The sequence below is a fragment of the Acinonyx jubatus genome, chromosome B4 (assembly GCF_027475565.1).
Source record: "Acinonyx jubatus isolate Ajub_Pintada_27869175 chromosome B4, VMU_Ajub_asm_v1.0, whole genome shotgun sequence".
Taxonomy (NCBI): Eukaryota; Metazoa; Chordata; class Mammalia; order Carnivora; family Felidae; genus Acinonyx; species Acinonyx jubatus.
This window is the reverse complement of record NC_069387.1, coordinates 82,420,351-82,437,554: the sequence shown is the minus strand read 5'-3', so window position 1 is coordinate 82,437,554 and position 17,204 is coordinate 82,420,351. Positions and strand designations below refer to the sequence as shown.

The 17,204-nt window shown below is 52.6% G+C and overlaps 1 protein-coding gene and 1 long non-coding RNA gene across 2 annotated transcripts in view; one reads left to right on the top strand and one right to left on the bottom strand.

Annotated features, from left to right (window-relative positions):
• Positions 1–82: 82 nt before the first annotated feature.
• AVIL (advillin) overlaps positions 83–17,204 on the top strand; it is a 23,289-nt gene continuing 6,167 nt past the window's right edge. Inside the window, exons 1-18 of the mRNA XM_015073253.3 lie at positions 83–930; positions 3,288–3,372; positions 4,707–4,781; positions 5,473–5,669; positions 7,131–7,239; positions 7,319–7,429; positions 7,696–7,898; positions 8,364–8,442; positions 8,549–8,647; positions 9,341–9,494; positions 9,598–9,698; positions 10,207–10,344; positions 10,451–10,609; positions 11,638–11,817; positions 13,237–13,382; positions 13,521–13,665; positions 15,058–15,246; positions 15,902–15,970. Of these exons, the coding sequence (XP_014928739.1) occupies positions 3,307–3,372; positions 4,707–4,781; positions 5,473–5,669; positions 7,131–7,239; positions 7,319–7,429; positions 7,696–7,898; positions 8,364–8,442; positions 8,549–8,647; positions 9,341–9,494; positions 9,598–9,698; positions 10,207–10,344; positions 10,451–10,609; positions 11,638–11,817; positions 13,237–13,382; positions 13,521–13,665; positions 15,058–15,246; positions 15,902–15,970 (2,220 nt within the window). The 5' untranslated portion in view covers positions 83–930; positions 3,288–3,306. The remainder of the gene's footprint in view (positions 931–3,287; positions 3,373–4,706; positions 4,782–5,472; positions 5,670–7,130; positions 7,240–7,318; positions 7,430–7,695; positions 7,899–8,363; positions 8,443–8,548; positions 8,648–9,340; positions 9,495–9,597; positions 9,699–10,206; positions 10,345–10,450; positions 10,610–11,637; positions 11,818–13,236; positions 13,383–13,520; positions 13,666–15,057; positions 15,247–15,901; positions 15,971–17,204) is intronic.
• On the bottom strand, positions 12,486–16,512 carry LOC128316418 (uncharacterized). Its single transcript, XR_008300295.1, has 2 exons — positions 15,814–16,512; positions 12,486–14,304 (listed from the first exon to the last, which is right to left on the bottom strand). It is a non-coding gene; the product is annotated as an uncharacterized LOC128316418 (long non-coding RNA).

Genomic DNA, 17,204 nt, shown 5'->3' with positions numbered 1-17,204 from the left:
CAGCCCCTTCTGTCACGACGAAGCTGGCGCACCCAGGCTGGCCAAGCGGCTGCCTCCGGCTGGGAGACCAGCTGCAGACTCAGCACTGGGCTTCTGCTCAAGGTTACAGAAGTCGGGCTGCATTAGTTCTTTCTTGGCCCCTGTTTGGAACCAACTCCATTGCCATCCAGGTGCTTAATAATCATACACTTGGTGTCCTATCGACTTCTGAGGGCGAACCGGAAGCCCCGAGGGACTGGGAGTCATCACTCTCCCATGTTCCTTACTGATGCTCCCAAAGTGGGATCCCTAGAACTTGGGAGTCCAGCATGGTTCTTGGCACATAATAGGCACTCCAATAATGTTTGGACCCCAAAGGAGACCCTAAGGAGCAAAACAGGATGACCTGATCGCCCCTCTCCTAGACTTCCCTCCCTCTGAGAAATGCCCAGAAGCTTCTCGGGGAAGCATTTGCTAGCCTGGACATCACAGGCACTCAGGGGGCAGCTCTGGCCCCTGCCTCCTGTCATCAGCATAATGCATCCATATCTACAATATGGCGAATTTCATATCGCCCCACCCTCTTCCCTGCATTATTGATGGGTGATGCACTTAAAAAAAAAATCAATTAGATCAGGGCGTGGAGCTGGAGTTAAAAGAGAAAAGAAGCCTTTAAAAGTCTGCACTTCTTTCTGCTGTTTTGAATAGGAACGGATAAAGCTTCCCCTCTGGTTTGAATAAGTCAAGCCCAGGGCTAGGTTGGCGGTGATTGGCCAGGACTGGGAAAATGAGGTTAAGATGCAAACACAAGCAAATATAAGGCAGTGGTCTGTGCAGCCATTACTAGGCTAAGGCAGCGGAACCTGGCACCTTCTGCTTTGGGTTGGTTCCCCGGAACTGCTGCTACTTTCTCGCCAGAAAACCAGGAAGACCGGTGGGGGAGAAGGCAAGGTAAGGTCTATTTGGTGTGTGGGTGTCCATCAGCAGAGCAATCCTACTGAGCAAGGAAGAAACGAAGGGAAGAGGAGATCGACATTTCTGTGCCTTTGTCTTCTTGGATGAGGCTTTTAAAGGATTAAACCAGGAGTTTGTAATGAGTTGTGCAAACTTCCTGCTGCGAAGTTAAGGCCCTTGTTAGAAACTACTGAACAGATAGAGCACTGTTTTCAAAAGCTGGGAAGTGTGGAGACTACCCCTTTCACACGTCTCTTGGAAAGGCGGCGTGGGCCAAGGCGGAGGTTAGAACTGCTTCCTCTGCTTGGGCTCCGTTCACAGGGGGATCTGTGAGAGTTAAGGGCCGCTGGCTTTTAGCCTGGGCCTCCAAAACTGCACCCCACCCCAAGGGTTTCTGCAGGGGCCTCAAAAGTCCTGAATTAATAAGGACTTGGAGAAGAGGGAGGGAGAGATTGAGCTTTGGGGGACTTTGATGCCACAGCTGCCATCAACTTTTCTGGGTGTCCCAGGGAGGCAGGAAGTCCCTTCCTTGAGCATGTCCTCTCCTTAAGTGGGGGAACCTTGGCCCAGTGAGCTCCTTCCCTGTTGCTAAGTCCCTGCTGGGAAACGGGACTGCTTTTGGCCTCTCAGACTCACAGCCCTGATGAATGCCGATTCTACCAGGTGGAAGCTTGACTATTTTCAACGAATGAATTCACTGGCCCTTGTCCCCTTCCCCTATTTGGGTCATGGCGTTTGCCTTTAATGAATGAAATCTAGGGTCTGAAGAGAACTTGAACAAATATTTCCTGGCAGTTCTGAGCAGCACCAGGTAGGGTGGGGCAGCACAAGTTATCCAATGAAATCCTCAGACGCCGGCTGCTCCGGGTCTGTGCCCTGCTTTAGTCTCGCTCCAGCAGTACACAAATGGAGTCTGGGTTTTTTGTTGTTTTTTGTTTTTGTTTCTTTTGCGCTTTTTGCCAAAGTCCACACACTACATAATGGCACGAGCTCTCCAAACCTGGCTTCATCCACCAAGGCTCAAGGATAGAATGGGCAGACATGCTCTTAACAAGCACAGTATGCCTCCAAGTAGCAAAACTCCATACGGCCCTTTCTGAGTGGGTTGTTTCATGTTTTGTTTTTTGTTTCTGTTTTTATTTTGTTGGGGTTTTTTTTTTGTTTGTTTTGGTTTGGTTTTTTTGCTTCTGTAAATCCATCAAGCACATCTTTTTTCCTTTGCCTCTTGAGAGCATTCATCAGTTATCCGTATCGGAATGCAAGCTCCTTGAGAGCAAGAACCAGACAACAGGCAGGCATTTTATTTATACAAAGCCCCTACGTGACCATGCATGTGTGTAAGTACTTGATAACCCTGGACACGCCCTGAATACAGATGGTGGGGCACCGGACTTCTCTTCACCACTTCCTCCCTCTCCCCACCCTGCCTCGTGGGCAGCAACTGAACCACTGGCTCCTGTGGATCTGTGTGAGAGGGGGAAGGAGAGCATCAGCCCCCGGGAAGACCTGGCCACCCAGCCTTTCCCTGCTGGCTCCCTGAACTCTGTCCCCCCTCTCCCCGCCCAGGCTCTGCCATTTTACTTTCCCTCTTCTTCGAGGCCCAGGGAACATATTAGTCATCAGACAAAAAGCAAGACAAGCTGTTCAAGTTTTAGGATAGTTTACTTAGAAAAGTCTGGAAAGTAAAAGCCCAATGAGAAAGAGAGTTGACCCCGCAGAGGACCTGGCAAGCAGGACCTCTGGAAAGAGCTGGAAGGAATGAGTGAGAGAAGGCAGCCCAGCTTGGAAATACTCCGACGTAAGCTTTTCTCCCCGTGAGCCACTGAAGGAAGGTGCATTTAGGAAGGGTTACACGACATCGAAGTGACTAAAAAGCACAGACTTTAGGGTCAGATACGGATTTCGCTCTAGTGTGTGACCCTAGGCAAATTATTTAACCTCTCTGAACCTCAACTTGCCTGCAATGTAAGATAAAATATACTCCGTTTATAAGAATTAAGTGACATAACGTAAGCCAACACGTTGGCTTGACATATTTATGATCCCTTCAGTAAATGACCGTGACTCTGACCAGAGCTCTTGACAAGGGAAGTGGCAAGGGGGGAGCGGACCTTCTGGGTGGGGACCCCCAGACCAGCCAGGCTTCCCTCGAGAACTCCGATGAGTCATCCCCCCCCCCTCCCCCCCCCCCCCCCCCCCCCCCCCCCCCGTCGCCGTGGAGCCGCAGGGCGCACCACAAGGACGTGGCAGGATGGCTGATGAGAAGCTAGGAAATGACCTAGGAGAAAAGCTGGGTGGGTGCGTGCCCCCCCGTGAGGGGCCTCGTCTCCCCTGCTCACTCTGTGCCTTGGCAGCCTTGCGAAGACCAGCACCATGTCTCTGAGCGGCGCCTTCAGGGCCGTGGGCAACGAGCCTGGGATCATCACCTGGCGGATCGAGGTGAGCTGGGCCGGAGGCACACCTTCCTCCCCGTACCGCGGGGCACGCTCTGGCGGCCCTCTGGCACTCCCGAGCCTCCCGTCTTTGGGAACAGCAAGGGGCGGCTTCAGAGCCACCTTTTCCTATCCTTGACCCCTCCTGGGTGCTCAAAGCAGGTGGCGGCAGGTGGAAGAAACGCTTTTAGCCCTGGAGAGCAGGGCCCCAAGCAAAAATAAGCTTGCCCTTTATCCCGCCATCTGCTCCGTGAGTCTGCACTTCCCGTAAATGCCCTGGGGCGATGGGTGGAGCCTGGGCCCACCCGGGAGACCTGCGACTCCTGGCTGCTTCTGTGGGAAAACCAGAACCTGTCTTCCACAGGGCACTTTGGCTCCTGCCAAGTGGTAGGGGAGGTAGGGGGCGTGGTGGTTGCCTCTGGCGGGGCGGGGGGGGGGGGGGGGGGGGGGGGTGGAGGGGGGGAGGCGCCTCTCCCGCCCAGCTCCAGCTCCAACAGTCTGTAGCTGGGAACAGCCCCGGCCCCGGGGCAGCTCCACCTGCCAGATGTAAAGACCCCCTCCCCGCGCTCCCACGTCCCTGCTCCGAGCCCAGAGAGGGGCTGCTGCAGAAAACCCAAAGCACTTAAGGCTACCTGTTCGTTTCAATTTAGGTACTAAACGTTACCAAAAGTATGGTCTATTTAGCATTTTTACATTTGACACGCACATTTTACATAGAACACACACAAGTATGACTCAGGTTTACCTCACGCGGCGAGAGTGATGGAAATGCACGTGTGAGGCCAGGTGCATGGCTCTCCTGGGGCAAGCCATACTTGCAGGTGGCAGCTCAGGCCCCCACCCCAGGCTGCAATACAGAACACCGGGCATGGAGCCCCTTTGCACCTGCTGGCACTCGCCTCCCACAGCCCCATGGTATCCCCACGTCCCGTCTGCAGACCTTGGCCAGCACTGGGCGGTCGGGGCTGGAGAACAGTGCTAGAGGCACCTGGAGCGGCTGCTCCGAGGTGGGATTTCACTTGTCAGCTTATATCCAGCTCTTTTGCCTGCAAAGCCTGCAAAGGCTCCTCACAGTGTAGCAAGACGAGACCATGCAGGTGGTGGGGAGGAGGACGGGGTGAAGATGGGGACCCAGATTCAGAGCTGGGACCATGCAGGCAGAGCCGAGCAAAAGCGAGGGGGGCGGCCCCGCTGAGCCTGTGGCCGGCCGCTATGCCCCGTAGGATCAGTGGTGACATCTCCCCTACCTCTCCCCTGCCACATGTGCCAAAAGATGGAGAGGAGAGGGAGGCTGGAGGGGTGGGGTAGATTGCAGACTACGCACACCCCTTGTCCTTCCAGAAACTGGAGCTGGCGCTGGTGCCCCTGAGTGCCCATGGCAACTTCTATGAGGGGGACTGCTACGTCATCCTCTCGGTGAGCACCATCTCCTTATTCCCAAGAACTTCTCCCCTGAGAGCCAGTTCCCGGGTTCCGCTGAGATCTGCTGCTGACGCTAATCAGGTCCCTGGTATCCGTCTTGGTCTTTCCTCCGTGTTTTACAGAACAGGCCTCCAGCTTGAGTCTCAAAGGCCGTTCTTAGGGGATGGAGCCCTCAGTCTGAACCTCAGCGGGTAGCCCGCAAGCATCACTTCTCCCTCCCGGGGCTCAGACCCCACATTAAAGTGGTGTGGAGGAAGGCCAGGTAAATACAAGGCCGTGCCTCAAAGTGCTCGTTCTAGTTGAGGAAACAATATCCCACAAGAACGATGCCAACAGAGCCACGCAGATGGACAGACCAGTGCTGTGCCGGCTGTGTAAGGGCAGGGGGGCAGCAAGGTAAGTCTGCCCCCTGCCTTGGAAAGGATCCTCACTGGTCTCCATGTAGTTTGAGAACAGTAAGCTGTCAACTTGCCCCCAAGGTGGGAGGAATGTGGGCTGCTGGAGCTTGGGCCACACAGCAGGTCTGCACAGAGGCCACTGCCGCAAGGGAGAGAGGCCCCGAGCCCCCCTAGGGCGGGACACGAGCCACCCTGTGCTGTGTCCCTCCCACACCGGAGGGGCCAGCAGCAGAGCAGGGGCGGGGTGGGTGAGCCGGCCCCCGACCCGATCTCTCTGGACATCCCAGACACGAAGAGTGGGCAGCCTCCTCTCCCAGGACATCCACTTCTGGATCGGGAAGGACTCCTCCCAGGATGAGCAGAGCTGCGCGGCCATCTACACTACACAGCTGGACGACTACCTGGGAGGCAGCCCTGTGCAGCACCGAGAGGTCCAGTACCATGAGTCTGACACCTTCCACGGCTACTTCAAGCAGGGCATCGTGTGAGTAGTTACGCCAGAGCAAGGACATAAGTGGCAGCTTACCCAACAGGAAACCACAAAGGCCAATAAATACGTGAAGGGTCCAAGAAATGCAAATCAAAACAAAGCTATCACTTCCACCTGTCGGAGAAGGCCGGATCAGAGGGCCGGGTGGTGGCAAGCGGTGGCAAGGCCGTGGGGAAATAGGAGCCCTCGTGCCGCCCTGGCGGGGGGACCGCCATAGCGTTCTGGAGAGCAGTCTGCTCCGCGGAGGCAAATCCCACTTCTGGAGGCATGACTCAGAGGACTTCTCATACACCCGGGTCTGCAAGAGCTCGTGAGCCAGAATGTCCACAGCAGTGTCATTAGTGGTGGCAGGAAGCTGTAGGCCAGGTAGAGTGCCCACCCCTGGGAGATTGGAGAGGAGAAATACTCCAGGACGCCAAGGAGCACTGTGTGGCAGCTGGAGACAATGGGTCAGACACACGCCTAATGTGTGGGCGGGTCTTACATCCATGGTGCTCCTGAACAAAGACACAGACTTGAACTACGTGACAATGCCAGTTTCTGTTTTTAAAAAATATACGCCCACCAAACAACAGGACACACTTATCACGATGAAAAGAAAAAGATAGTTGTTCCACTGTTGGAAGGGATGCCTGTGGGAGGGAGAGGAATGGGCGAGCATAGGCAGATAAAAGGGAATACATAAATACTGAAAACGAGCGAGGGGTCTTGTAAAGGACAGTGCTGATAATGTCCCATGAACGGAGGAGTTTAATTAACTGCAAACTTTGCACTTGAGATCAAAAACAACAAGAGGAATTCAAACGAGCTGGAGAAATCTGAGGCGGGTCCAAGGCTCGCCTCTTGCAGGCTGGCAGTCCCCACTGACTGGGGACCTGCTGGGCACAGAGCACCACAAGGTGTGACCAGGGAGCCCAAAGACAAACCTGCTCCAGGGTGGCTTTCTGCATGCCCTTCAGGTGCAGGACCCTGGGATGGAGGCCGGGTTGGGACAAACACCAGGGACAGGAGGGCTGATTCCTGGAGAGAGGGTTTGTCTTAAGGCCCGAGTGTCATTGATGCTTCTGCTGCTCCCCGACTTGTGCCCCTTTCTTTGTCACACGCTGATCTTCAGACAGTTGCTAGAACAAAGCAAGTTCATGCCACAGGGTCTTCTGCACTGACGATGAACCCTCTGGAACTCTAGCCCTCTGTCTGGCGGGTTCCTATCCCTCTTAATATATTAGCTTGATTGCCATTCCTTTAGAGAAGACTGCCCTGACCACTCTGTCAAAAAGTCTGTCACTCAGTCTACTTCTGTGGCAGCCATGACCACCACTCATGTTTACCTGCTTATGCCTGTTGTCGCCCCTACAGGCAGAGGCCGCAGCTGTGTAGTTTACAACGGTCCCCCCAGTACCCAGCATGTGGCAGGTGCTCGGTAAATAACTGGCTGTTATTTGGATATTCCCACAGCTACAAGAAGGGGGGTGTGGCCTCCGGGATGAAGCATGTGGAGACCAACACCTATGACGTGAAGCGGCTGCTACACGTGAAGGGGAAAAGAAACATCAGGGCCACCGAGGTAAGTCCTCCCCACCATCTGTCTGCTCCACCTGGCGCCTAAGAATTCCTCCTGAACAATGTCTGCTTCCCATCTGCAGGTGGAAATGAGCTGGGACAGTTTTAACCAAGGTGATGTCTTCTTGCTGGACCTTGGGAAGGTCATCATCCAATGGAATGGCCCAGAGAGCAACAGCGGAGAGCGCCTGAAGGTGTGGTTCATGGGGCTTGCAGTCTCTCAGTTGCCTTTTCCTTTTTCTTTCTTCCACTGGCTCTTCCCTTGAGATGCAAGACAGACCTCTGCCTTTGAGTAGAATCTGTTTCAGAGACAGGCCAAGTGCGTGAGTCTGTGACTCACTCCAGGGTCCTAAGCATCAGAATAACCCCTATGTCTGGGACCCGGGTTGCTCCTCCCAAAGCCAGCAGGTGCAGAAGGGGCCCTGGTGGGGCTAACTGCTTCCTTGGGCTTCTTTGATAGGCTATGCTTCTGGCAAAGGATATTCGGGACAGAGAGCGAGGGGGCCGTGCTGAAATAGGTGTGATCGAGGGAGACAAGGAGGCAGCGAGTCCGGAGCTGATGAAGGTCCTTCAGGACACCCTCGGCCAACGCTCCATTATCAAGCCTGCAGTCCCCGATGAGATCATAGATCAGCAGCAGAAATCAAACATCATGTTGTATCAGTGAGTAACTAAACCTACATGCTGGCTGGAAGCCGGGGTAGGGGGAAGATGTCTCCTGGAAAACCAAGCTACCTGTGCTTGGCTCCTCATTTTGGGTACAGGCCTCTGGCTTTCTTTTAACCCTTTTCATATGCAGCTTCTAGATGGAGCTCAGTGTTCCCCACCCAAGGAGGCAGCTACTGTCTATTCTTGTCAGCAACCCTTCCCCGTCTCTTGAGGAAGGTCTTCCTTTACTTGAGTCTATACATGCCCCGGGAGGTGGAGGAGATAATGTTTGGGAGAGAGATGCACAGCAGTCTTCTAGAGAACAGAATCCATTACATTCTTGTCTGCATTTAAGCCACCCCTGTCATAAGAAGTCAAAATTTATCCAGAAACTCCACACTAAAAGCCAGCAAAAATACCAAATTGACTACAGACGCTTTGTAGAAGAGAAGGCACAGGCTAATTTCTCCCCTTTTCCAGTGTCTCAGACTCAGCTGGGCAGCTGGCGGTCACAGAGGTAGCAACAAGACCACTGGTCCAGGACTTACTGAACCATGATGTAAGTAGAGCTTGGGTGGGCTTGGCGTCTGGGGCCAGCCCTGGCTTTAGAGATCTTCCTTATGTTCCTCAGTGGCAGTAACCACTTTTATCCCCTACTGCTTCAGGACTGCTACATCTTAGACCAAAGTGGGACCAAGATCTACGTGTGGAAAGGAAGAGGGGCCACAAAGATTGAGAAACAGACAGCCATGTCTAAAGCCCTGGTAGGAGCCACAGGCGTATGGTATTGTCCCCAAAATTCTGGTAGTAACACTTCAGACATGTAGCCATATTCGGAACCGGGGCATAGAACATCACAGTCACGTATGTGAACTTCAGTCTGATAGACAAACTAGGATTCAAATCCAGGTTTGCTATACATCTCCGGTATATTCGGAGGATTCTGAGGGTTCTGAGGATTAAATAACATTTGCAAAGCACTTAGAACAGTACCTGGCCCCTACCCCTGCTCAGAACACGGCTGCTGTTATCGAAGGGGATGTCCCATCACGCTTGACAGCCCTGTCCTCAAGAAGCTTAGGATGCCGTGCAGGCCCATGCAGATGAGCCCAGCAGGATGCACTTACAAAGCAGTAAACGAGCAAACGAATTTGACACGAAATCAGTGGAGTATGTGAGTGCTGCAAGAACATAGTATAGACGATCTTGCAAAAAATAAAAATAAAAAATTAGTCATAATCATGACAGCCCAATCAAGAGATACTGGGACTGTTCCCTCTGTCCTTCCCTTGAGGCAGGTAACTTGGCCACTACACATAAGTGAGTTAGGATTTGATTCTGACTCCCAGCAGGGAGCAATCCTATCAACTGGCTTCAAAGGGGTGAGTGAGCAGCCGAGCAAAGAACCCAGTGTATTCCCTGATTGACCTGCCTTCCGGGGTTGGGGGTGTCTGCAGAGCTTCATCCAGATGAAGGGCTACCCCAGCAGCACCAACGTGGAGACCGTCAACGACGGTGCCGAGTCGGCCATGTTTAAGCAGTTGTTCCAGAAGTGGTCAGTGAAGGACCAGACCACCGGCCTGGGGAAAACATTTGGCATTGGCAAAATCGGTGAGGCTGCTCCTCAGATCGCCTTCTCACGGCTGGGACTCTCTAGAAAGGCAGCCACGGGTGCCGTTCACTCATTCGGCTTCTCCCAACCCCTTCTCTGCAGCTAAAGTTTTCCAGGAGAAATTTGATGTGACCCTGCTGCATGCCAAGCCAGAGGTGGCTGCCCAGGAAAGAATGGTCGATGATGGCAATGGAAAAGTTGAGGTGAGTCAGTGATTCACACTTCAGGGTGGGGGGGGGGGTGGGGGGAAGGGGGGGCGGCAGGCGGCACTGGCCCTCCCGGCTGTCCTGCTGGAGAGGAGGGAGCAGGTGATTCCGTGTCTGCTTTGGCACCCCTCTGGCACCTCAGGAGCAGTCTCTAAGAGGTGTCTGAGTCTGCAAAGCTTTCCCACAGTGCCTCAGGGACGTGAAAGGCTGACAGCCCAGGGTGCTCTCAATAACTCACCTGGCAGATAGATTCAAATCATCCCCGAGCCGTGATGGGGCGCACCTGAGCGGGAATGATCCGGTTCTCCTCGGGATTTGGATCCTGCAAGTGTGATAAGCCCTCACGGCGAGGAAAGAAGAACCAGGGAGGGAAGGTGTACTTTTCAGTGGACGTTAGTGTCTTTCCTGCCGCGTTCTCTGCTGAGCACGGCCCAATCCCTTCTGGCAGCTGTCCCTTCGAACAGGAGCCCCATCCCTGGGAAATTGTGTCTCCTTCTGCACCCAGGTCTGGAGAATTGAAAACCTGGAGCTGGTCCCTGTGGAGCATCAGTGGTATGGCTTCTTTTATGGGGGAGACTGCTATCTGGTCCTCTACACGTACGAGGTGAATGGGAAGCCACATTACGTCTTGTACATCTGGCAGGTAGGCCTGAAGCAGGCTCTTAGCTCTGGCTGCTGATGCTTCCTCTGGCCCCTGAGTGGGGGCAAGGGGTGGCGGGGACCCATTTCTCCCCCTCTAACCACCGCAGGGCCGCCACGCCTCAAAGGATGAGCTGGCAGCCTCGGCATACCAGGCCGTGGAGGTGGATCAGGAGTTTGCTGGGGCCCCTGTGCAGGTTCGAGTTACCATGGGGAAGGAGCCACGCCACTTCATGGCCATCTTCAAAGGGAAGCTTGTTATCTTTGAGGTGAGACCCCCTCAGATAAGATTACACCATGAGCAGGAATGCCCAGAACTCGCAGGTCAGCAGGAGGCTACCAAATCGGAGAGGAGGGAGGGAGACCAGGGCTTGGGGCAGACACAGACAAGAAGCGGGTTAATCTTGGGGCACCTGGGCGGCTCAGCACAGTTCATGAGTTTGAGCCCCACGCCGGGCTCAGCACTGGCAATGAATGCATGGAGCCTACCTGGGATTCCCTCTCTCCCTCTCTCTCTGCCCCTTCCCCGCTCGTGTTCTCTCTCCCTCCCTCTCCTCTCTCTCTCTCTTTCTCAAAAATAAATAAACATTTTTTACAAAGAAGAAGAAGGGGAAGAGGGTTAATCTCTCCAAGCCATTCAGGTGAATCCCAACTGCCTAGGACTTTAAGTCCAAACCACTGCCCAATTAATGTTCAAGGTCCTTCATGATCTGACCCATATTACCTCTGCAGGTGTATTACCCTCAGCTCCCTAACCTACACACTTCACTCTAGTGAGGTGAGTCTCCTCATGAGACCTCACGTGTGCCACGCGTCCAGCCCCGCCATGTCCAACCCTCCCTCCCCCACTGGATGTGCCCTTTCGAACTCAAGTCCCACTTCCTCCATGAAGCTCTGGCCGAAGCAACACCAGGAATGTGTAATGTCATTTGCTTGATATCACACAAGCCTGTGGTCAAGTCCTAGCCTTGTCATTTATTAACCAGATTGCTAAGCCTCAGTTTTCCCATCTGTACTACAGGATAATCATACCTACTTCACATGGTTATTCTGAGGTTCCGTGAAATAATGTAGGTGAGGTGCTAACCACAGAGCCTAACAGACAATAAAAGTCTCAGAGTGGGAGCTAATATTATTGGCTCCGTGATGCCAGTTCACCTGACCTCTTCCAGTGTGCATGGCAGCTCCCCGTGGGCAAAAGCAGTGTTGAATTCATCCACAGTCTCTACAACGGCGACCCCAGAGCTCCGCTCACGTGGGGCTCCAGAGAACCAGATTCTGCTCTTCTCCTCTCTAGGGTGGGACTTCCAGAAAGGGAAACGCTGAGCCCGACCCTCCAGTGAGGCTCTTCCGGATTCAAGGAAATGACAAATCCAACACCAAAGCGGTGGAGGTTCCAGCCTTGGCCTCCTCCCTAAACTCCAATGATGTCTTTCTGCTGCGGGCCCAAGCAGAACACTACCTGTGGTACGGCAAGGTAAGATGTCTGGCCCCGGTGGACACACCGGCCCCTGGGAGCCCTGCCCTGGGCCCTCCCTCCCGTCAGCGAGGCCAGAGGAACTAAACAGTAGGCCGGAGCAGTCCTCAAGAAGATGAGCCTTTCCCTAAAGGATCTTCAAAGAGTGCGAGTGTTTCTTGCAATTAGAAACTCACTGACCACATTGCTCACACCCAGGAGACACTCCATAAGCTTCTACACAGACGGAGGCTGGATAAGCCAATCTTTCCACACTGGTCTGGTGGAATGTAACAGGACAGGCATGAACATTGAGCAAAAGCACTAGAACTGCGATTCTGTCCATTCAGATCGCATCTACGTTAAAAAGCACTAACACTTACAAAAGAGAACGGAGCTGGGAAAGATGCTCAATGCCACACTCACCGGGGAAGGGCAAGTGAAAACCACAGAGATGCTACTGTACAGCTAGGAGAGTGGCTAAAAAAAAAGAAAAAAAAAAAAGCAGACAATATCAAGTGCAGATGAGGGCACAGAGCAACAGGAACTCGTGGGCATTGCTGGTGGCAGTGCAAATACAGCCTTTGGGAAACAATTTGACGGTTAATCTTATAAAACACATACATACGATCCGGCAGCCCCACGCCCGGTTTTACCCATGTGAGATAATAAAACTACCTTCACACAAATATGCATAGCACCTTTATTCACTAGCACCCAAAATTGGAAGCAACTCAACTAGAAAATGAAAACAGCGGTATATTCATACTACTATTCATAGTAGAATACCTCTCGGCAACGCAAAGAAAAAAGCTGTTGATACTCACGACAAAGCTGAATCTCAAATGCGCTGTGCTAAGGAAGCCAGCCTCAAAGGCTACACAGTGCGTGATTCCGTGTATAACATTCTGGAAAAGGCAACAGTGTAGTGATGGAGAACAGACCGACGGTTGCCGGAGGTTAAGGACGTGGGGAGCATCTGACCACAGAGGGGTAGTCCGAGGGAATTTTTGGCGGGGCTGAGGCAAATGTTCTAGACCTTCCGTTTTGATGGTGGTAACGTGATTCTGTGTGTTTGTCAAGGCTCATAGAAGTGTACACCAAAAAGAGTGAATTTTCTTGAATAAGTAACTTTTCAAATTTAAGTTTTTTTCTCTTAAAAAAGAATCCGAAGTCGGTGCTAAAATTCCAAGTGAAGCTAAAACCAAGGGGGCTCTTGCCGACTTCTGTGTGGGTTTCAGAGTCCAGTCCTGCTCTCTGCCACCACGCTGCTTTCCTCTCCCCCGCCCCTCCTCTCCCAGCACTAGAACAAACCCCTCTCCCCCTCCTGAGGCGCTGTGGCTTTGGTAGCTGATCCCAGGACACTCTCAGTGTGGCTTCGCCCCCTACGTCAACGCATCTATGTACGACTAACCCCTGTGCTCTCCTCACCCCACTCAGGGGTCTAGTGGGGATGAGCGGGCAATGGCCAAGGAGCTGGCCGGCCTTCTCTGCGAGGGCACCGAGGACACTGTGGCCGAGGGCCAGGAGCCGGCTGAGTTCTGGGACCTGCTGGGAGGCAAGACTGCCTACGCCAATGACAAAAGGTAGGGAAACACAGCGCCCCCTCGTCTGGGCTCCCCCTGCCGCCCAGGCTTGGGAACTGCACAAACTCTAGGATGCCTTTCTGTTTTAAAAACCTGATTTCCACGTCGCTTAGTTCCTCTGAATGGACTGTATTGCAGACTACAGCAGGAAATCCTAGATGCGCAGCCCCGTCTCTTTGAATGTTCCAATAAGACAGGGCGGTTCGTTGTCACTGAGATCACAGACTTCACCCAGGATGACCTGAACCCAGGTGATGTGATGCTCCTGGATACCTGGGACCAGGTAAGACGCAGCCAGAGAACGAGTGGCAGAGATCCCCACAGTTGAGGCTATTTTTTGTGTAGTGCCTCCCCTGTCAAGGATAAACCCAGGGTAGCTCTGGCCCACCCTCGAGTCAACCAAACATTCGTCAAGGGTAACCAAAGGAAGAGCCCACTCTTTGCCAGGGATGGAGAAATCAGAAGGTTGTTTAGAACTGCCGCCTTGGGGATTTTCCCACTTTGCCCTGGGAAAATCAGGCCATCTTATCGTCAGGCGCTCCTTTCTCTTCCGCCAACAGGCTCCACACTCGGAGATATGGGCCTTTTAGGGAATATAGGGCTGTAAAGGGGATATCTTCAGGGCAACCCCTCCCTGACATTCAGCTCAGCACACATACTCAGCCCCTCCTTCATGCCAGTCCCTGCGGTGGGTGTAGTGTCACCAAGGTGAAGGGCCCCTGCTCTCAGAGTTTACAGACCGATGGAGGAACTGGACATAGAAACATCCTTTTGCTATGATGGGGGTGTGAGGTGCCGCGGGAGCACAAATTAGGGGCACGCAACACCATTTAGGGACTCAGAGAAGACTCCTTAGAAGAGATGGCTCCCAGGCTGAATCTCCAAGGACAAGTAGGCTCAGTAGAGAGGTAGAGGGAGCATCCTGGGCAAAGGAAACAGCACAAGTAAAAGCAAGGCACGGAAGAGTCTAATACACAGGGAACTACCATCGACATCCCATCAAGCCATAGAGTTAAGGAGTTAGAGATGAAGCTAAGAAGTAGATTACCTGCCGTACCCACCAGGCCCAGTTTGAATTTCATCCTGGAAAGCTACTAAAATTTAGGCAGGTGAGTGACATGGTCACTGTGCTTTCAATAGATCATTCTGGAAAGTAGGAGAGGAGGGATGGCGGCGGGGGGGACGGGACAACGGAACACTGCACACTGGGAAGCCAGTCAGGAGAGTATTGTAACAGTCAAGTAAGAGCCACCATAAGCTGCACAGGGGCAGTGGGATGGTGACAGATTTGCCAAATGCCGGATACAGGGGCATCTGGGATGACTCCCGGGGCACTGCCCGAGGTGACCCGATGGATGCCATTCACCAAGAGTGGAGACACAGACCCAAGTCTAGAAGAAAAGAGCCGCCTTTGGGGGTGCTGTAGCTGAGGTGCTCGGAGACCACGATGAGGGGGGGTCCTGCAAGAAGTTGGGTTCAGGAAGCTGAAGCTTAACGAGATCTAGGAGACACATGCGCAATTAGAATTCTGGGAAAACTTTTCTCTCTGCTGAACAAATCAAGCTGGGAAAGTTCTCTGAGGCTGTGACTTGCTGAGGGGGCAAGATAGGGCAGGGTATATGGTCTGGTACCTTGTCCTTGATATAAGCACATGAATATTCCACCTCTCCAACAGGTATTCTTGTGGATCGGGGCTGAGGCCAATGCCACAGAGAGGGAGAGAGCCCTCACGACGGCCGCGGAGTACCTGCACACTCACCCCAGTGGCCGAGACGCTGACACACCGATCCTGATCATTAAACAGGGGTTTGAGCCTCCCACCTTCACAGGATGGTTCTTGGCCTGGGACTCGCATATGTGGAGTGTAAGAACAGAGAGCATGGGCGAGATATCCCTACCGCCTGGGAGCTGAGCGCTGGTAGCTCAGGGGGAAAGTGGGGTCCCGACTTAAGGGCTGAGTAAATCCAGGACTACATTCCCCCCGCCCCCTCCCCACTCCCTGCTTTTTACTTTCCTTCTCTTTTCCACCCACCATGGCAGTAAGTCCAGTTAGGGAAATTCACAGCTTGTCTCAGGAATAAGGAGTGCGTGGAGGTAATAGTTTATAACGTTTATCCACACACATCACCTTTTTGAGGTTCACAGCCACCCTGGCAGCTGGGGCATTTGTAACTTGTTTCCCATGTTATGAATGAGGAGGCTTAGAGGAGAGGGGTTTTGTCTAAAGTCACTATTAACCAATAGGAAGAAGCCAGGATTTCTGACTCCTAGCCGACCTCTCTGTCTTCAGTCTCGTACAGAGGATTAGGAAACACCAGCAAAGAGCACAGATCATGTTTAAGTACCTTCCAGCCTGGCCTTGACCAGAAGGGGGGATTTTCATCTGTGCTGCCCCCCCCCCCCATGTCTTCTGATTCCCTGATTCTTTCACCTGTTTGCTCTCCTTGAGGGTACAGCCTAGGCCTGAGGCATCACTCCCCGCAGAAACAGCACTGCGTCCTGTTTTGTATCTGTTTCAGGCAGGGAAATCGTATGAACAGTTAAAAGAAGAGCTGGGAGACACTGCTGCTATCACAAGAATCACCGCGGTGAGTTGGGTTTACTCTTGGAGAAGCAAGCAGAGCCCGAGAGAAACCGCAAATGCTACAGACGTCATGTGGGCAAAACCCTATCTCGTCCTTCTTAGTATCACTCTAGTGGTCCATTTTGATTTAAGATTGTTGGGGTGTTTTTTAAGTTTATTTATTTTGAGAGAGCGCGAGGATGCAAGCGGGAGAGAGGCAGAAAGAGGGAGACACAATTCCAAACAGTTTCTGCACTGTAAGCGCAGAACCCAAAGTAGAACTCGAACCCACAAACCCAAGAGATCACAACCTGAGGGGAAATCAAGAGTCAGACGCTTAACTGACTGAACCACCCAGGTGCCCCCAGATTTAGGATTGTTTTAATCAACAGAAAAGCAGGTCTCAAAGCCAAGTCCCTCATTTTACTGCCTTCCAGAATTTAGAAGAAACTTGCTGCTTTAAAAAGAAACAAACATATTTTTATTCATTTATTTTTTTTAATGCTTGTTTATTTTTGAGAGAGAGCGACACACACAGAATGAGAGCGGGGGAGGGGGGGAGAGAGAGAGAGAGAGAGAGAGAGAGAGAGAGACAGAATCCAAAGCAGGCTTGAACTCACAAACTGTGAGATCATGACCTGAGCCGAAGCCAGACGCTCAACCGACTGAGCCACCCAGGCACCCCCTTAATGCTTAGTTATTTTGAGAGAGAAAGAGCACAAGGCGGGGAGGGGCAGAAAGCGAGGGAGACACAGAGTCGGAAGCAGGCTCCAGGCTCTGACCTGTCAGCACAGAGCCCAACAAGGGGTTCAAACTCACAAGTTGTGAGATCACGACCTGATCCAAAGTCGGGACGCTTAACTGACTGAGCCACCCAGGCACCTCCCCTCCACCAAAAAAAAAAAAAAAAAAAAAAAAAAAAAGCCGAACATATTTTTAAATATAAATACAAGGAATTACGACCTATGAACTACCTGGTATTATGAACCAAATTTTTCGTCCTCCAAAATACATAGGTTGAACTCCTAACCCCTAACGTGATGGTACTGGGAGGTGGGGCCTTTAGGAGGTAATTAGGTCATGAGGGCGGGGCCTTCATGAATAAGATTAGTGCCCTTAAAGGAAGAGCTATGAGGGCTTGCTCTCTGCTCTCTGCCATGTGAGGATACAATGGGAAGATGCCACCTGCAAGCCAGGAATCAGCCTCTCGCCTGACCTAGGATTTGCAGGCATCTTGGTCTTGGACTTCCTAGCCTCCA